The following is a 21967-nucleotide window of genomic DNA, read 5'->3' as shown; positions in this document are numbered from 1 at the left end:
GTATTTTATATTTTATATTATATTTATAATGTAATGCTAATCGATATAGACTTTATCATCGTGCATAAAACTATAAATAATGTTTTCTGTCTGGTTTTTTTTTTATCTGAAGCCAAATTATATCACAGAAGATTATTTAAAACACTCGATTGCGTTATGAAGTAAGTTTGGAGCACAAACATGGTTTTAATCTCATAAATGGTCGTGTATTGATGGTGTGCTAAGCTAACATGCTAGCTAGCCCAGGTGCACCTGCCACTAGGGGTTATTATTTTATGAATTTTGTTCTAAATAAGAATGCTTACTGATATGTTTTAGTGCATTTGACCACTATTTAGTGCACTTCAAATGTGAAGTGAGAACTTTGATAAAAGAAATTAGGGATTAAAACCCTGTGAATAGCCAGTCGTTAGTAACTATAATGCAGACAAAAGAAATGCATATTTCGAGCCATAACCAGTCTGGATAGGTGTGAATGTGTGCAGGGGGAGACTGAGACTGAATGGGGCTCGTTTGCACCACAAAACAATAGAGACAAAAGACTGAATGGATGCTTAGACGACGACTAAACATCAGTAGCATTTTTAGAGTAGCCTAATCAAAATAAAGTCATGACATGATCTTGAAAAACATTTAACTAAATACAGAGTTTTAGACTTATTATCTTCATATTTTAAATATAACATGGTCAGACATGTGGCTTTAGCTGTAGTGCATTTCTAGATTGCTCCAGTGCCAACTTCAATTTTATTTTCATTAATATGTTTCATAAAAAAAAAATTCTAATAACTTTACAAAACTTTGAATCTATTTAAAAAAAAAAAAATCATTATGACAATAATTAATTCTACATTTACAATAAACTACCAGGTGTCAGCTTTCAAATGAGATCATACTTGTGCTTTTAGTGCAAAGGGTTCATGAACTGTATCTGTTTCAGTTTGGGTATGTCATTTCTGGGGATTTTTCAAAAGTGGGGTTGCAGCTTAACAGGTTAAAGGGTTACTTCACCCAAAAATTTGAATTCTGTCATAATTTACTAATCCTCAAGTTGTTCCAAATCTGTATGAATTTCTTTCTTCTGCTGAACACAAAAGAAGATATTTTGAAGAACATGGGTAGCCAAACAGTTGGTGGGCCTTTAAACCTTGTTTGTGAATCCGGGGTACATCTACTTTTACTCTCTGTTGTGCTACACTAAGACACTGTTCTCTTCAAATATATAAAACATTAGCCTTATAGTCAAGTCAAGTCACATTCATTTATACAGCGCATTTATCAATATAGATTGTTTCAAAGCAGCTTTACAGTGATAATAGGAAATTAAAGTAACAGATTGTTTTGGCTTTGCAGCAGCTCTAGAATAAAGTTTTTGTCCAGCTATATATATATATATATATATAGTTGCAGAAAATTCGCTCAAAAGTATGTAATTAATTATAATGGGTTTTTAGGGTTCATGAAGTGAGAAATCAAATCTTCTTTGATATTTAGACATATAAGAGGTCATAGGCTACGTGCACGTAACTAAGGATTTCTACTTCCGCCGCCTTGAGTGTGCGGTCGACCATTTCCGGTTCGCGGCATTGCTATAGCAGCGAGACGGCAGGTTTTGATTGCGAAACATGGCATATTTCACTCGTTGTTTACAAGGCCTCCCGAAAATTGATGTGAACGATGTCCACAGGATTGTTGACCACTCTTCACCTGCACCCGGTTGCAAGCGTGTAAAAGGATTTCGATTGTACATATCAAGTTACATCCACAACTTTGAAGGTGAGTAGCGATAACAGTTACCTCAGCTGTAAGCGACTAGATCAGCTGTTAGCGTTAGACATTGACTAGCTAGCAGCCAAGTATTTTAACTCGCATTAAATCATGTCAATATTACAACATACTTTATTACTGTTATTAAATACCTTGTAATGTTAATATGATTATCAACTGGTTGTGTGTATTTTTCATTTGGGTTTTGTATTTCCTCTCAGTGTCCAAGAAAGATCCAGTGACAGGAGTTGTGTGTGTGAGGGCGTTATGTCATCCGTCAATGGACAGATCTAAACCACCTCACAGTTTAAGTGTAGGATAAGTGTAGTGTTAAGATGGTTACCCATGTTCCTGGGTTAATCGTGTTCTTTTGTTTATTTTCTCTAGGTTAACCATGTTCATTTGGTTGACCATGTCCCCCATTCACGTCAAAAACGACCAGTGTACGCTTAGTTACTACTATGTTTTCACTAACAGCAATCAGTGTTGTAGTAGCAATGTAGTGGTGTAGGTGTAGTATAGTTTGTTTTTCCAGGTATGCTGAACATCCCATGTGAAAGGTGAAACACATAAGATAGGTATAGAAGTGTATGTAAATCTGCTAAGTCTAAGGATTCTGAGTGTACCTGCAAATTAAACTGCTCCACTGACCACATTAAAAGAAAAAGATTAATCCCTTTACTAACAGTGTTTACAAGAAAAAAAGTTAAGTTTTTACTAGCTAACAGTGTACAAAAATAAATAGTAGTTTACTTGAGTATTCCATATAAATATATGACAAATCAGTTATGCTACTCCTGTTTAAATATATTTTTTAAACATCTTGTTACAGGTGGGGCTGAAGGACTCAATCCCTGTTGAGCTGGCCCATCACAGCTGTACATGTGTAGCTGGATCAGTGCTCTGTAACCATGGTGTGGCTCTACTTTTCCAGTCTGCACATTATTCTCAGCTAGACATTCCAGTTGTTCTACCAGTGCTGAGCTGTACGGAGAGTGAACAACAATGGCACAAGCCAAGAACCCTGGCAAGTCTTGGAATAATGTAACAATTTCAATACTTCATCTACACACACACATATCACATACGCTCATCATTGCTTATGGCCTATATTCACAGGGTGTTAAACCAGGTCCCGTCGAGAAGATGGCTGTGCTGTCTGCCAAACCAAAGCAGAGGACCATGGCCGAGGGAGTAAGGTGAGAATTTGGCTAGTAGTTAGTAATCTATTAATTAATTTGTTAGGCCTACTTTTCTCAATCAAATCAAGAAAACTGTAGTTTTGTTACTTGTAGTCATTAAAGGAGAAGTTCACTTTTAAAATGAAAATTCTGTCATCATTTACTCACCCTCATGTTGTTTCAAACATGTATGAATTTCTTTCTTCTGCTGAACACAAAGGGATATATTTAGAAGAATGTCAGTTACCAGACAGTTTTTGGGTCCCATTGACTTCCATAGAATATATTTTTCCTACTATGGAAGTCAATGGGACCCAAAAACTGTCTGGTTACTGACATTCTTCTAAATATATCCCTTTGTGTTCAGCAGAAGAAAGAAATTCATACATGTTTGAAACAACATGAGGGTGAGTAAATGATGACAGAATTTTCATTTTAAAAGTGAACTTCTCCTTTAAGTGATTAGTGGTGGAACGGTACACAGAAGTCATGGTTCTATTCATACCTCGGTTCAGACATCACAGTTTGGTACGAGTTCGGTACAATGGAGGAAAAAGCAAAAAAAAAGAAGTTTTATTAATAAAGTAAAGGCATAGAACCAGTTTATCTGTAGTCCACTGACAATAGTTTTATATAATGAGTTTATTAATTAAATTAATAAAAAGACAAAAAGACCTTGAGATATGTTTGTTAATTGTACCTGAATGAATTGAAAATTATTTGCTACATTTGACTAATATATTTGTTTTCCTAAAAATTTAAAATTACATTTTAATTAACAGTAACTTAAACACTTTGCATTTTGAATGATGTCAAAAAGACGGAGTACATTTTTATGTTTACACTGTTTGATCACGCCTCGATAAAGAACCCGCGTATCTAACAGTAGTTTCGCATTACATCAATTAATTTGCACGTGAGTTTTATTTATTTTTATACCGTGTATTCTCCGTGTAAATTTAAGCACCGAACCGTGACGCCCGTACCGTTTCAGTTCAATACGAATACATGTACCGTTCCACCCCTAGAAGTGATATATCTTACTGGTGTTTCTCAATTTGTTTCAAATAGGTCCACACTGTACAAAGCCATCAGTGGAGAGTTGCTGGACCTGTCCATTCTCAGAGTGTCAGAGATCTACAAAGAGTTCACCCCAGTTTCTGCACCAACCATTTGTACAATGGGTATCACCTGTGAGGTGCCACTAGTGGACTCTGCACTCGGTTTGGTACAAGCAGGCAGTCCCCTGTCATACCAACAACCCAAGGCAAGAAGTCGCCCTTTTCCTCACCATGACGCTCCACCACGCCCAGATTTGCCATTAGCTGGCTGCAGACTGGAGACATCATGCAGTACGTTCGTTTTCACTGAGCATCAACAGCTGCACTTCAAGTCACTTGAGGTTACCTGGGAGATGGCTAACAAAATAGAGGATGCAACTAGGAGTCAAAGTACATCAGCAGACTGGCATAGACTGAGAAAACCTAGACTCACTTCATCACATTTTGGGGAAATATGCCATGCTAAACCATGCACCTTAGATAAGATGGCAGACCGGCTGCTCAAAGGGGTCCGTCAGACAGCAGCAATGAAGAGGGGTCTCGAAATGGAAGCTGATGCCATCAAAGAGTACTGCAAGCTCAAGAGGGTGAACTACTACCCTTGTGGCTTCATAATACACCCTGATACTCCATGGCTAGGTACATCCCCAGATGGGGTTGTCTTTGACCCAACAGAAAGTACTGAATTTGGCCTTGTGGAAATAAAATGTCCAAACATTAAGAGCTATGTGGATTATCCACATCTGAAAATGAAAGACGGCAACTTGGAATTGAAGCAGGGTCATGGCTACTACTGGCAGGTGCAGGGTCAGCTGCTCTTAACAGGGATGGAGTGGTGCGATTTTGTGGTGTTTGCGGAGGAAGACACCCTGATTCAAAGAATATACCGGGACAGTGGTGTGATGCAAAAAATAAGAGAGAGAGCAGACTTCTTTTTTTTCTACACATACCTACATGCATATCTGCAGTAATAAAATGAATTATCAGTAAACAATAACTGTCTTTGTTCTTGTTGATATCTCATTATAGTGTGAGGCCTTCAAGTGGGTTGTTTTAAGTTAATTTAAATTTGTCAAGTTACTAATCAGAAAATATGTGCTAAACAGTGTTGTAACACAGGATTGACCACTTGCCTTAAAGTGTACACAGCAAAGGTGAACCCACACCAATGTATTGCTAGAATTTAAACTAATATTCAATGAGTCAGGCCGACTTTGGGGGAAATTAAACAACACAAAGGGAGACCAAGTTAATATAGATTTCAAATAAATAATTTATTAATTAAAAAAAGTCAGCGGTTTTGGACGCGAATGGAGTAGACGCGTCTACCTCGTGCTCCCTGCACATATCTTCTACTTTATCAGTTTATAATCCTCTACCGATTTATTTTTTCCGAATGTAATGAGATAACAAGTTTAATACACACGGAAGCAGAAAATGGCATCCAAATCAACCAAGCATGCGAAAAAAGACATAAGTAAAGACGACGCGATCGCGGCTCATGGCGAGGTTAGCATGTCAGCCTTGACTAGCTTATTGGAGGAACACAGAGCCGCTCTCTCTTCTGATTTCAAAACCGCTTTGACGTCTTTAGAGGCTAAACTTGACCTCGTCCAGGCTGCGGTGTCGGACCATGGACCACGAATAACATCATTGGAATCCAACACAGACGACCTCAGCGAGCGAATTCACTCTCTGGAAGCGGTGTGTGCCGATCTGACTGAGAACTACGCTAAACTCAAGGCCAAAACAGCAGACCTGGAGGGCCGCAGTCGGCGTAATAATATCAGGATAATTGGCTTACCGGAGTCCGTTGAGGGTCCTCGGCCCACAGTGTTCTTTTCTGAGATGCTGTCGGAGATTATGGGCGAGCAGATTTTGCCGTCTCCTCCTGAACTTGACAGGGCTCATCGGGCTTTGGTCGCTAAGATGAAACAGGGAGGGAGGCCGAGAGCGGTTATAGTCCGTTTTCATCGGTATCAGATCAAGGATGCGGTGATACGTGAGGCCCGTAAAAGAAGAGGATCCTTGCAGTACCGTGGTAACCCGATCGCCATTTACGATGACTACAGTCCGGAGGTTCTGGAACAGCGCGCTCAATATCGAGGAGCAATGGCAGAGCTTTACAATCTTGGATTTAAGCCATCCCTTCTTTTCCCTGCAAGGCTGAGGATCCTGACTAAGGAAGGTGGGCAAAAGATGTTTGCATCGGTGGATGAGGCCAAGGAATTTTTGACGGCTCACCGTAGTGCCTCTTAGTTCTATGACGGCCGTCCAATAAACGCGATCGGTCGAGCTTGTCTTTATTTACTTTTTATGTCTCGAGGGAGCCCGCTGTACAACATTGACTTAACTACGCCAGATTCTCCTGAGCTCTTTGACATTATATACAAACGGCTCACTGTTCATTGAAAGTGTTGTACATCATGCGGTCGTTTCTACGTTTCTAATGACTGATTGGTGCTGTAGTATTTAATCTGATACCATCGTTGAATTAGATTTGTCGTATGATGTATCTCTTTCTTTCTTTTTTTTTTTTTTTTTTTTTTCTTTCTTTTTCTTTTTTTTTTTTGTGCAATTACAAATACTGCTTGCAAGAGTTTGATTGCAATGTTAGTTTACTTTAGGGATTTTTTTTTTTTTTTTTTTTTTTTTTTGTATTAAAGAGGAAGAGAGAGGGGGGAAGGAAGAAGAAGAGGAAGAAGAAAAAAAAACAACAAAAAAAAAACATTTATTTTGATTTGCCCTGTGATCATTACATTGGTCAAATGTTTAAGTTTGATCCAAGGATCGTTATGCCATGGGTCTGCTCCTGTTAAGCGTACTATTTGATACTGTTGTGTTATCTATGTGTTGTATAATGAGGATACTTTGTTTTAAGGGATTGAGGATTATATAAGGTAAGGTGAAATAAGGGAGTGTTCAGAACTCTTAGTTATTTTTCTAGTGGGTAGTTTTACTGTCATTGTAATGTTCTTTGAGGGTTGGGTTGATTTTGTGGGCGGGTTGGGTTTCTGTATGGGATGGCGTCGTGCTGACCTTACGACTTTTATGTTTGCTGTTCTTTTTTTGCTGTTTTGTTCTTTTGCTTTTTGCAATTATTTTATTTTCATTTTCCGATCACAGGCTTCTGATAGATACTCTAATGGGTAGAGAGTTGAGATTTTTGAGTTGGAATGTCAAGGGCTTAAACCATCCAGTTAAGAGAAACAGAGTTCTTGCTCATCTTCGACAGCTCAAAGCAGAGGTTGCTTTCTTGCAAGAAACCCATTTACGCACCGTAGATCACAATCACCTCAATCGTGGTTGGAAGGGGCAGATTTTTCATTCTTCTTTCCAAGCAAAGGCAAGAGGTGTAGCTATTCTGATTAATACGAATGTACCCTTTGTACCAAAAGACATTATATCAGATAAGAATGGCCGCTATATAATTGTTGTAGGCACACTATGCAATAAGAATATAACTTTAGCTAACTTTTATGCTCCTAATTTTGATGATGTCAGTTTTTTTTAAACATTCTCTCTCTCTTTTTCCTGATCTAAACTCACACTCTCTTATACTTGGGGGAGACTTTAATTGTGTCCTTGACCCAGTGCTTGACCGTTCATCATCTAGACAATGCGCTGCAAATAAATCATCCATTTTTCTAAATAATAATTTTTCTGAATATGGTATATCGGATGTATGGCGGCGTTTGAACCCGAAAAAAAGAGAGTATTCTTTTTTTTCAAATGTTCATCACTCTTACTCTCGAATTGATTACTTTGTTCTGGACAATGGTTTAATTTCTAAAGTTCAGTCTTGTGCATATGAAAGTATTATTATATCAGACCACGCTCCTCTTACTCTTGATCTGACCTTTCCAAATTTGCCTTCACCTAGGAGGAACTGGCGTTTTAATACTTCACTCTTGGCAGATGATAATTTTATTTCCTTTGTTGCTGACCAAATTCCTTTTTTCTTGAGCGTTAATAAATCAGCGGAAGTTTCAGACTCAACAGTATGGGAGGCCCTTAAGGCATATATTAGAGGCCAAATTATTTCATACGGTGCTAATAAAAGAAAGCTCTCTAAAGAAAAGCAAATTTCACTCGCTAATGATATTTCAAAAATAGATGAACAATATGCTAGGTTTCCCACACCAGATTTGTATAAGAAACGTTTTAAACTTAAATCAGAGCTCGACTTGCTTTCAACCAACGATATAGAGGACCTTTTGAGGAAAACCAGGAGCGTTTTTTATGAAAGTGGGGAAAAATCCGGGAAAGTTTTAGCTAATCAGCTGCGAGGGCTACGTGCTAAACAAATTATAAGTGGTCTTCGTCTAGATAACGGAGAGGTCACAACTGATCAAAATACTATTAACGACAAGTTCAGAGATTTTTACTCTACTTTGTATACATCTGAACCCTCTTCGCAGGGGGATATCGAAGATTTTCTTGGCCGATTAAATCTCCCCACTTTATCCTTAGATGTTTGCAACCTTTTAGAGGCGCCAATTTCTCAGGAGGAAGTGGCGGCTGCTATCTCTTCTCTACAATCTGGCAAAACCCCAGGACCTGACGGCTTTCCGTCAGAATTCTATAAAAAATTCTCAGTACAACTCACTCCTTTTTTGACATCTGTTTTCTCTGAGTCTCTTAGGACTGGGACTCTTCCCCCAACGTTAAATCAAGCCTGTATCTCTTTGTTACTGAAAAAGGATAAAGACCCCTTAGACTGTGCGTCATATAGGCCCATTTCTTTGCTTAACTGCGACGTTAAAATTTTAGCGAAGGTACTTGCCTCAAGACTTGAAGATGTTCTTCCCACTATCATCTTTCCTGATCAAACAGGGTTTATAAAAAATCGTCAATCTTTTTTTAATATCCGCCGTTTACTTAATGTGGTATACTCTCAGCATCAGGCCATTCCAGAATGTGTTGTCTCTTTAGACGCAGAGAAGGCGTTCGACAGGGTTGAGTGGGAGTACCTTTTTTTAGTTTTAGAAAAATTTGGATTTGGCCCAGTCTTTCTTTCTTGGATTAAATTACTTTATAGTGCTCCCTCTGCAGTAGTCCTAAGCAATGGTTTGTACTCTAGGCCATTTAATTTGCATCGCGGAACCCGGCAGGGCTGTCCGCTAAGCCCACTACTATTTGCTTTAGCCATTGAGCCTTTAGCAATCGCCCTACGCCAGAGTCAGCAGATCACTGGAATTACCAGAGGTGAGACCGTACATAAGGTAACTCTATATGCGGACGATCTACTGCTTTTTGTATCAAATCCACAAACTTCTTTACCCGCAGCTCTATCTTTGCTTGAGAATTTTGGTCGGTTTTCCGGCTACAGGCTTAATCTGCACAAGAGTGAACTTTTTCCAATTAACCCTCTGGGGACCAAAAACGCGCCGGCGCGTTTTGCTCGTTTTTTTTTTTAGCAATGAAAAATAAACACAAAATGCTCTGTTAATTTTGATCTTTAATTTTCGTGTTATACATCAATCGATCCTGTTCAGTTTCTATTTTTTTTCTGTATACTCACAATAAAAATAAAGTGTTTTGCTTTTTGACAAATAAAGAAACTTTAACATGATGCGATTTCTGCCTTCTCTCTGTCAGTAAACTCCCATTTGAAACGCGTTCGAAAATGATCTATAACTCCGCGAAAATTCAGTCAAACAGGCAAACAGACCCACGGGCATAAAGCTTGAGATCGCATCTGTTAAATGAAGTCATTTATATAAAAAACAAATATTATCAGCTTCTGTAATCTGTATAAAAAGAGAGCGATTCCAGTCGAGCTCATTACGAGCTCATTGACTTTAATTCGTTCACGCCTACTCACGGAGCGCGCTATTCACAAGATAATGTGCTAAGCCATCTATGCAAAACAGGTAAACGCCCCCAAGCAAATGCATTAAACGCTTCAAGTTTCATCATTTCGTCACCTGCGCGTTGGGAAGATGACACGGTACACCGGTGCGGAAGCCCTGCAGTTCGTCCTGGATACTATCGACGAAGAGTCCAGATTTTCATCAGAAGAGGAGCGCGACTACTCTGATGACGACCGTTTGTATTTTGAAGAGCGACTTGATCCAGCCGTGGATAGAATTTCGGATGAGTAAGTATTTATTCTTACTTGCATTAGTTGACAAGCTATTCAAAACATGAGCTTACATATTATACTGGGTGGACTTGCCATCCAGAGTACTGACATTTTATATCTACCTATATTCAACACGATCTAATGAAAGTGCATCTATACCATGAATTTAATATCTCGTACCATTTCAACGTTAAAAATGTTTTGTTTTGTTTTTTTGTGTACATATGCTACACCCCTTGGTTAGGAAATTTGTATTTGTATGTGTAGCCTAAATGATATGTTTAGATCATTATGTATGAAAGATAGAATTTAGAAATTATTTTAGAAAGTAGGCCTAGTAGGTGTTTAGATTATATTTTGACTATATAAATGCTGCCTCATTATCATTAACGATGCATGCTCGCAAATATCAGTTGTAAATGTGTGTAAATGTGCTGAAATGTGTAAATATACCCAGTTAATGAAGTGCACAAATGTGTTAGGCTAATGTTTGCGGTGTGCCTCTCCGGTAATGGCCCATTGACACGCATATAGGCTTATTGCACGCGTCTAAAATTATTTACATCAGTAATTCATTATAGACTAATGCTACTATAGTTATATTTATGTAATAATATTCTTCAACTTTTTTAAAAGGAATGTAGCTTCATCACTACCTCCGCCTGCAACTCGGAGTGCGCTTAGCAACACAGTCAGAAATCAGAAAGAGTAAGTACATATTTACCCACTATTTTACAGGTGTTAGTTCAATTTTGTTTATACTTAGTGTTAATAATATGAGCCTGTATGACTTTATTATTTATTTTTGGAGATTGGTTGATGTTACATATGTTTTGTAACTTTTTTTAAAAGGAATGTAGCTTGTTCACTCTCGCCTTCCACTGCAACGAGGACACGCAGCAACAAAAATCAAAAAGAGTAAGTTCATATTTACCTACTATTTTACAGATGTTAGTTACATTTTGTTTATATACTTTGTGATGATACAAATGTAGCCTATATGTGCCTGTGTGGCTTTGCAACAAATGTGTTGTTATGCATGCACAACATAACAATTATTGATTGGTAATGTTAATATAAAAGGTCACATATATGCAATATATGGTCACATTTGATTTGCTTAGAGCCCGCATCAACGGGGCATAAGCATTTACTGTGAGATACCTGCCTTTACTTTTGTTTTTACAAAATTACAATAAAACAGATTGAAAAACAAAACATTTGAATCTCCTCATTCTTTGTTCAGGCTGCCTCACTGATGGCCCATTAACACTTGGGGGAGCGTCTATGTCACACCTCTGGTCTGAATCTCATTAATATTGATGACCATTACCACTCCCACGCATAAACCTCTTCTGACAAAAAAACTGTTTTACAATGTTTAAATCAATGTAGTGTTTCATGTGAACAATCAGGCAGGGACAACATCAAAGGGACAACATCAATTAGTCAAAAGTCTTGTGGACACATATTTATTATGTGTTTTGTGTTCTTAAATCAGCAACTTTCATTTTATTTTTTTCCAATAACCACGCATAAACATTATTCTCTTAAAAATACAAACATCTACATACACGTTGCTCACATATTATGGTAGCCCTGTTTGTGCTATATAGAGTGAATTTACACCTTTGCCATTAACATGTTTATAAATAACTGAAAAAAGCACAAATATCAAGGCATGTCAGAACATCTCAAGGACCCCAAAAACAGCTTGGTCCCCAGAGGGTTAACAAGGTAGATATGCAATTTCAATATTCCAACATACCACTGAAACTAGTCAAGAATAAGCTCACTTATCTTGGGGTCTGTATCACTCGCCATCATAAGCATCTTTTTAAACATAATTTTGGCATGCTTCTTGAACGGATTAAGAAAGATCTTTCTAAATGGTCACCTTTAAAGATTTCCCTCATTGGACGCATTAATTCCATTAAAATGGTGGTGCTTCCTAAATTTCTTTATCTTTTTCAGTGTTTACCTTTATTTCTTCCCCTGTCTTTTTTTAAATCTTTGGACTCTGTTATCTCTTCTTTCATTTGGAATGGTAAGCACCCTCGTCTACGCAAAGCATACCTTCAGAGGCCTAGATGCAATGGTGGTATGTCCTTACCTAATTTTAAGTTTTATTACTGGGCAGCTAACATACGAAATACACTTTATTGGTGGCATTATCACCTTTTGCCCAATAGACCGTCCTGGGTGGACATGGAAATAAATGCTTGTAAGCAAATTTCCCATCCAGCACTTCTTGCATCTAATCTACAGTCAACTTCTTATACTTCTGTCGACTGCCCAGTGGTAAAACACTCGTTGAGGATTTGGATCCAATTCAGGAAATCATTTGGGTTTGGGGATCCCTCTCTTCTTAGCCCTGTGTTCCGTAATCATTTTTTTTCACCTTCAATGCAGGATGGTTCATTCAAGAGTTGGTCTAACAAGGGGATAAAATGTTTCAAAGATTTATTTGTGAATAATGTATTCGCTTCTTTTGAGGAATTGGTATTACATTTTGGTCTTACAAAGTCGAATTTTTTTAGATTCTTGCAAGTAAGACATTACGTTAAGTCACTTGTACCAGACTTTCCACTGATGCCTTCTGAAAATCCTTTGGATAGTTTCCTTTCATGTAATGTAATAGCTAAAGGCTCAATTACTATTATTTATAATTTAATGATGAATCTGGCATCTTCATCTCTGGATAACATTAAAAGAGCTTGGGAGGAAGACCTTGATATACCCCTCTCCGAAGACACATGGAACTGTGTTCTTAAACAGGTCCACTCATCTTCAATATGTGCTCGGCATTCGCTTATACAGTTCAAAGTAGTACACAGAGCTCATATATCCAAAGTTAAACTAGCTCAAATGTTTCCTGGTACTAATCCTATGTGTAATAGATGTCAATGTGCTGAGGGAACGTTAATTCACATGTTCTGGACATGCCCCAAATTAGAGCATTACTGGCGATCCGTATTTCTCACCCTTTCTGCGGTCCTTCAGCATAGATTAGAGCCAGAACCTCTGGTGGCATTATTTGGAGTCGCTCCAGAGGAGATATGGTTGTCAGCATCAATGTGTAAGGTCCTTGCTTTCTCTTCTCTGATCGCACGTAGAGCAATATTATTAAAGTGGAAAGACCCCTTGCCACCCACTCACACTCAATGGATCAAAGATATGATGTCTTGTCTCAGCCTTGAAAAAATTAGGTATTCGCTAAGAGGATCGGAAAAACAATTTTTTAAGCTGTGGCGCTCTTTTACTGAATATGTTGATAAGTCTGTTTAATTAATGCCTCTACTATGGACACTATTTTTTTTTATTCTATATATATATTTATTTATTTATTTTTTATTTATTTATTTATTTTTATTTTTTATTATTATTATTATTTTATTATTATTTATTATTATTATTATTATTATTATTATTTATGTAAGTATGTATTTTATGTATTTGGTTGGAGGTTAATGTATGTGAGCATTTTTGTATGTATACTCTGTTGGATTTAATGGACAGTATGGACGCTGATCTAAGGGGTGGGGGACTGTGAATGTGATTTATGTTGTTAAAAAACAATAAAAACAAACTTTGAACGAAAAAAAGTCAGTAAATGTAAGCCAAAACTAAATTGTGGTGTGAATCAGTATATTGTTTGTAAAAAAAAAATTAAAAAAAAGGAAAATGAGGAAGAGCAGCAGCCAGCCATGAAGCAAACAGTCAGATTTCTACCTGGCTCTTATGTTCTCTCCAGTCTTTGACCAGAGGTCCGTTTTGGTAGTTGCACAAGATACAAGATACAGTGAAAAGTTGGTTAATGCTCCCTGAAATAGACAAAGGGATTACAGTGTCAAAAAGTTTGTTCTCCTTAACCCGCCTGATTAGCCTTTCAATATGAACTCGCAGCCGCGCGATTGACTGTGTCTCCAGGACGTCCTGTGCTGCCATTTGTTCCTTGTTGGAGCGGAAGGCAGGCCTGTGAAGTCTTCCTGGCACAAGGTTGTCCACTCTAAAGCCCTTGTCCACCATCACAGCCATGTCAGGGGACAGGAGAGGTATGATGCCAGACAATCTGAAGAGCTCACGGTCACTGATAGAGCCGCCATAGAGAGCAGAAACAAATGTCAGAGGACCATGTGGTGCCATGCCAATCATGGCCTTGAAGGTACAGTGTGATTTGTAGTGCGAGTACACCTCACTCTGTAGCACAAGTGAGGATGGAGTTTGGCACCGCAGTTCTGTGCAGTCAACAATGACCTGAGTGTCTGCATATTCCTTGAACTCAGGAGGTAGGCTGGCTGTGATTTCTTCAGGTGTCATCCAGATACACACAGCTCCCAGTACACAGTAAAGAAAGTTGGCCCAGGTTGTGATGATCCTGCCGGCTGTTGTCCGATGGATGTTAAATCGGTGGCCAAGCTCTCTCTGTGTGCATCCGGTTGATAGATAATTTAGAAAAAGAAATAACTCATCTATGGGCGGCAACTTAGTTGATCTGTTTGATGTTGTCTTCTCTGCGACAGAGGCCGATGCTTCTCTTGCCACACTTGTCACACGGATCATCTTTGATGTTGCTGGTTCGATGAGCCTCCAGAATGCCATCAGATGGTCATAAGAATGGAATCTTTTAAACAAAAAACACAAAAATAACATTGCTGTTAGTCATGGTAGTCTAATTTAGTTACACATGATCAATTATCTTAATTTTTATTCACTACATTTATTTTATATGAAGAAAAGACAATGAAAGGTTGTGTTGAGTGCTGTAGGTAGCACAAGTTTTGGCCTGATCTCATTATGTTAGTCATAAATTACATTACTTTTACTTTTGATATTTGATGTACACTTGTAGGAAAATACTCTTCCTCTTGTAAGCTGGACTTTTAGTGGAGCAACATTTTACATGTGTAGTAGCCATCTTTACTTTCACTAAAGTGCATGACTTGTGTGATTTTTTTTCCCATTGCTGTTAATATGGTACAAGATATCAGCTTCCTGCAATTCAAAACACTTAATTATGACTCACCTGGTATAAAATCGGATGTCCTCGTCCGATCCTGCAAAGCGCTTCAGTCCTAAACAACTCCGCAGCTGGAGAGCCTGAATTTGTAGTTCGAGCTCCTTTACTTTATGGCGAAGTGTATCGTTTTCCTCAGCTAACTGATCTGCGACCATTGCTGTTGTAGGAGTAATACAGTAATCATGATCTGGTGCCAGGGTAGCCAGCTCCATCTCTTCTTCTGAGTCGATGTCATGGACAGGAGGAGGGCTATCCGCTCTGGGTCTCCGCTCCCACACGCTCGCCCTCGGTGCCGGTGTTTGAAAATTATTCCAGGAAAAAAGAGCAGGAATGGCCCCTTTCTTCAACCGTCTCAATTTCCCCGGGTTGTTTACAAAATCGCCCTTTTGGAAATGCCTGCTGCAAACACGACTCGTCTTGCTTGGGGTGAAGTCGTCCCGCCGTACTCTTACCATCCATTCGGCTCTCACCAACACATCCACTGGAAAGCTATGAAAGCTTATAGTACTGTTGTACCTGGACGAATTCGCACACAGGGGTACACAACAATGGAGTGCGGTCTTTTTCACGCGTTGATACGCCAACCGCCTCTCTTTTACCCGAAATCCGCTCATGTTGAAACTTTGTCTAACTTATGTCTACTCAAAACTAGCTACTCCGGAAAATCTCCACTACAACAACAACACGACCTACCGGAAGTAGTCGACCGCACACTCAAAACACGGAAGTTAACCGGAAGTTCTATTGTGCACGTAGCCTATTGTACTGTAAAAACATCCTGTAAGTTTCATAACTCAAAACTTCCTCTTTAGTCCAAAAACTTTTATAAAACCAAGCTCAGAATATTAATAGTTTTGGATTGTCACATTATTACATCATAGTGTGGCGAAAGACCGCCTCTGCAGAAGAAGATCAATGCCTATATCATTGCCTTTTTAGCCTGCCCATGATTCACACATTTCATGTAGTAGTGAATACAAGACAAACACAAACACTCCAGCAACAAAAAATCCTCTGAGATGCCTCTGAGAATTACAAGACATTTTGAAGTGCCAAGTGGATGATCCAGTCAAATTGCATCAGTAAGACGTGAGCTTAGAATTATAAGGTTCTATCTCCACTTTTGGTCGAAATTGAGTTTTTGACATAATCTGATCCATTAGGTGTTTATTAATGCCTGTGTGATGTTATTTTTGTAAAAAAAATATTTTGTTAGTAGTTATTAATAAAATAAAAAGGTTCCATCTCAGTTGTGCCAGCTGGGATGTAAAAACTTTGATGCTCAATATCTCGGAACTACCCTAAACGGAGATAGAACCTTATAATTCTAAGCTCACGAAGACTGTATGTTTGTTCACTTAATTTTACTGCGGATTCATTTTTAAACAAGACAGTTCGACGCATACATTTCAGAGAGACTGAAAATAAAAAGATTATGCAGTGCCAACTACATTGGATCCGACAGAGATGCGTCAACCCACACAAGTGTGAGTAACACTGTTTTTATCATATTGCTTTGCTTATATCATTGCTTTGTCTATTACAAATCATTTGCAATGTTCTGAGTATTTATACTTTAGCACCGCAGTCAAACTTAATCATTTTGATATGCTCCTTTTCTTTGGCATTTATGGGGTTAATGCGTTGGATTATCGGATATGGAAGAGAGCACATAAAGAACCCTGCTTTGGTCATCGTTTTGATCTAAACCATTCGCTGTAATACTGAATAAAAACTTCAGTGAGCGACATCTTCTGGTTTGTCATCAGTAAGACCTTCACATGTTGCACTAAACACTTTAAGTCATCATTTGTCAATTATAACTGTGGTAACTCCAAGTATTTAAACTTTATTTGCTACAACCAAGACTTATAAAGGCACATTTAATTCACATATGTTTCACATTGTTTGCAATTGTTTCAACTATATATCAAGATATTTTTCAATATCAGAAGTTATCAAAACAATTCTATACGTGTACTGGCGGGGACGTTGAAAATGATTAAAATATGCAAAACTGTCTGGAATGGAATGTTTATGTAAATTGAATCATGAAAAAAATGGCCATAGAAGGAGGCTGATTTCATTTAAATTAGAAGGATGGGAACAAACAAGGAGAGTATGTCTGCCCTTTCAGAAACATGCACCGGCCAATGCTTTTATTTGACCTTCCTAATCCAAACTGGGCAACATATAAGAAATAGTGAAATTCAAACCTCAGCGTGTTCAGTTGACAGTGTGAACTATTCAGTCCAACAGAGAGCAACTTCACTCCTGAATCCTGTAGGTCATTGTAACTCAGGTCCAGCTCTCTGAGATAGGAGTTTGTTGATTGAAGAGCTGAAGACAAATTTTCACAGCTCTGATCAGACAGACAACATCCAGCAAGTCTGTAACAGAGAATGATAGATAGATGGTTAAAGCAATGTTTTCTGTATTATGTGCATGACAATTGTGTCACACAGTGATTCACAGTATATAAAACAAACAACACAGACATAAAGAGGACAAAGTGCAATAAAACTTTATAACATAACATAAAATGAACCATATAACAATAAAATTAAATTAAACAACATACACCATATAAAACCAAATCAGCACATTATCAGAATAGGCTAAGTAAAAGCCAAATTCTACAGATGAGTTTTTAAAAGTTTTTAAAAAAAAACTGACTCAATGTACCAATTTCAAAATCAGAGGAAGATCATTTTGTAGTCTAAGTGTTCGTTTTATGTGCCACAGAACAGAAGAGAGGTTCTCAGGAGCGCATGGAAACATCATATCCTTTTGATTTTCCTGGCAAAAATGTATTGGATCTTTCACATAAAAATCAGTCTACAGGCTTTCATAGACAACCTAGGAAGTCGTGGAAGGTCTCGTAGGTTTCGTAACAAGCTGTGTTCACACATTAGCAATAAAAAAGTGATTACTATTTTTTTAACATGCTGGGGCCGTATGTATAAAGCCACTCAGAGTACAATTTTAGTCTTAAGTCTGTAAAAATTCTAAGAATGACATCATTTTACTCTCATTCCTAAACTTAATAATAAGTGTGATTCATAAAGGTTCCTAAGTGTCAAGACTTGGTCTCAGCTCCTAAATTATTTAAAAGTGCTGGAGAGGTCTCCTAACCTAGTTAAGAGTAAAAAGATGGTAGCAGAGAGGAGGGGGCCACACACTTTTCAACTGAAATATGATGTACTGGAGTTAAATGATGGATAAAAGTTTGATCATCAAGGAATTATTTTTGTAACTAGCCTTTAAGCCATTTTATAGCAATAAAATGAAATGAAAGTAAGAATAAATTTTTGTCGACTAGAAGAATGCAGCAGTGCACCGGTGATGACTTGAGCTCATCATCATTTCACAGTATCAGGGTCTGAAACAGCACTATTGTGACACTGACAACACCAAAGTAGTGTTCAAAAGTGATGTGCAGAGGGTTTTTTATTTTATTTTTGTAAAAAATTTTACATTACATTATATATTTTAAATATTTTAAAATATGAGGTAAGAACAAAACACTAAACTTGGTGAAGATATTTATCTGACAAAATTGTTTCAATTCAAGTCACCTATATTTCTACAGTGCTTTTTACAATACAGATTGTTTCACAGCAGATTTACATTGATTACAGGAAAATAATGCAACAAAGTTAGTTTTGGCTGTACAGCAGCACTAGAAGAAAATAGTGTCATTGTCCAACTTAAGTAGGTTCAGTGTTGATTCATTTCCATTGTAAAAATCATTAGTTATATATTTATATATCTTTTCTATACAGCCACTTTGGAGAAAACAGTGATGTCATCGTCCAGCCCAGTTCAGTTCTCAAATAATAGTCTCAATGCAGGCAGATCAATAATATTGTTAAATATAAAGTGACAAAAAAGGGCAAACTACAGCTACAGATTTTAGGAAAAGTATAACGCTCACAGGAGGGAAAAAAAACATACATTGTCAACATAGTCATATATTAATATTTTGTCTACTTGTGTTCATAATTTTTTTGTATGACAGCCTGGGTAAAAATTATGTCTGTACAAATTAGAATGTTTGTGTTATCACAAATAAACATTTGACTCCAGGCACAACTACACAGTATTAAAAATGTGTTAATTTTTGTAAGCGTATTATTTAAATAAAGGGTGAATCTGACAATTTTCCTTTGCCTCACCTTTCCACAGGGGATTCCACAGCATCAATACTAATTAAAAATTAAAATAGCAATTAAATAGCAATAGCAATTAAAAAAAAAAAAAATTAAATATTAAAGTTTCAGTGTCTTAATTAAATTATTTTATTTTAATACATTAAATGATTGGTGTCATGCTACAGTGACCTCACCCTTGCAGGCTCACTATTGGCTGATTCAGTGGTTGAGGGCGGCCATTTTGGGTTGACATCATTGTAGTCCTTAGTTCACAGCACTTAAGTCCCACTTCAGTCAGCACTTAAGAATCAGTCTTATACTTTACTGAAAGTTACTTTTAGCTGCTTTATAAAAGTCAGTTACTCTTAGAAAAGTCCTACTCTTTACTAAGTATTTTCTGACACTTAAGTCAAGGCTTAAGACTATTCTTAAGAGCATTTCTTAGAAGTTTTATACATACGGCCCCAGGTCTTTCAGAAACACCTCAATTCCTGGATGCTGTTCTCCAGTAAGATCCAGTAAGACAATATATGTCTTAATGATATTTGCAATATCATTTGGACCAATTACAGCAGTTCCAGCTTTATCTGAATTAAACTGTAGACATTTTTCATACATTAAGTCCTTGATGGCTAATACATAATCTAAAAGAATTTCAAGCATACTGATATAATTTTGTTTCAAAGAAGGATAAAGCTGTGAGTCATCAGCATAAAAATGAGATACACTTAAAATGTTGAATCAATTGACCCAAGGGAAACATATAAATAAAACAGAAAAGGTGAAGAATAGATGACCTGACTGAAATTGATCAAAGATATTAATTCTCTCCAACACATGTAGGAGCTGTAACTCCACAACTTTATCAAGAACCTTTGTGAACCTTTGGGCCCTGTGTCCCCCGCAGCATCAGTCCCTGGTACCCTGTACCTGGGTATTAACCTATGCTGTGGCATTCGGGGTGATCAGAGGCACCATTATAATAACTTAATATTCCTATTATTATTATTAGAAGGATTAAAACAATTTCCAACACTACCATCATGTTTATTTGCTAATGTTGTTATTATTTATGAATTTTCCTATTGTTATATCTGTTACTGATACTTTTCCAGTGATATCTTATTATTATAATTATTAATATTATCACTTTTATTTTTATTTGTTGTTTTTACTAATTGGTAAATATGTTATACTTTACAGCTACTCTCTGATTTATATACTTACATTCCCACACACAGGAGTTATCAGAATTGACTTTTGCTGGCTGTTTTTTTTTTTTTTTTTTGAGACTCAGGAATAATTATCATGCAGGCTGGATGAACAATTCATGCAAGAAATATCTTTTAATGACTTCTCCTTGATCACTTGGAGTGCAGAAACTGCAGGAAAGCAATAGAATCTAAATTCAAGTGATTGTAAAAGTAAACCGAGTTACAATGGGGTGTAAAATACCTGATCTACTACCATGCATCTTATTTACAAAAAATGATTTAAAATAAACCTTCAGAAGCTAAATTAATTTTAATACAATTTGAGAGTTTAGGGATACTTTTCCCACTTCAGAGGGTTTGCCCTTTCCTAGGGTCTTACATCCAACTTACCTCATGTTCCCCATTAGTGTGCAAACTTCCCATGTCTAAGACCATATTTTATTGCAAATTCCAATTAGTATTTGACATCTCCATTTGGAAAATGTTGATCTGAGTACTTAAAGCTGCCGTCGGCAAGATTTTTTTTATCATATTCACTGAAACCGACACTATGCTCCGACAGAACAACATAAATCAGCCGGTTTTAGAAAAAACCCGCGCTTCTACCTCCACCTGGAGCCTGTTATTTGTTTTGCAAAAATCCACCTCTCCCGGTTCTTCTGGTCCAATCAGCGCAGGGCTGTGTGAGATCAGACTGTCAATCACAGTTCGTGCATGCCACAGATCCCCCCTCCCCTCTCGTGCACGTTACAAAATCACATGCACACACCTGAAATTCGCAGGTGTGTTGGATTGTACGAAGCATGATGGCGGAGAGAAAATCTACTAACAAGCTACCAATTCCTCGGTTAACAACCAGAGCAAGCAGGTCCAAAACAACCAAGGAAAAGAAAATTATGCTTCACAGAAAATCTGTTGCACACGCACTGACGAGCACGTACTCGATGGGAGAGTGCTTGGTGATAGTGGGGGAGGGGCATGAGAGTTGTAAACATTCAAAATTTTGGCTAAGTCCCCTCAATCTGCCAGACTTGCCGACTGCAGCTTTAAGGAAAGATTGCAAAAGGCTTGGGTTAATTCTGTAGCCAGATGAGCCCTTAGTGCTAGGTGCTTTTTTTGTACACACAACACTACAGTTGGTAGTCAACCAGAATGCCTATTACCGCCACGCTAGCTGGCGCAGCAAAAATAAACCAGTCACATTTCAAAGTCGTTCGCGAAATGACCGCCAGGTGGCGCAAACGGACATTTTTAAATGTAAGTGGGGCTAATGTCAATTAACAGTAAGGATGAATTACTACAACTATGGTAATTTCCAAATAAGCCTATAACAAACATGAAAAGTAAAAAAGAGCTATTGACATTTGCTGTACAATAATGAAACAACCTAAGATTTGGTGGAGTTGAAACTGCATGTTATAAAGTAATCATTTATTTATTAAATAAATAAAGAAAATTTGGTTAATGTTGTTTAAACAAACG

At 37.5% G+C, this 21967-nt stretch overlaps 1 protein-coding gene across 1 annotated transcript in view; it reads right to left on the bottom strand.

Moving 5' to 3' along the window:
* LOC307157478 (protein NLRC3-like) overlaps positions 1-21967 on the bottom strand; it is a 133320-nt gene that overhangs the window by 22631 nt on the left and 88722 nt on the right. The window contains exon 5 of the mRNA XM_079869388.1: positions 17334-17507. Within this exon, the coding sequence (XP_079725514.1) occupies positions 17334-17507 (174 nt within the window). The remainder of the gene's footprint in view (positions 1-17333; positions 17508-21967) is intronic.

The sequence above is a fragment of the Squalius cephalus genome (assembly GCF_949319135.1).
Source record: "Squalius cephalus genome assembly, chromosome: 4".
Classification (NCBI taxonomy): Eukaryota; Metazoa; Chordata; class Actinopteri; order Cypriniformes; family Leuciscidae; genus Squalius; species Squalius cephalus.
This window is presented reverse-complemented; position numbering and strand designations above follow the sequence as displayed.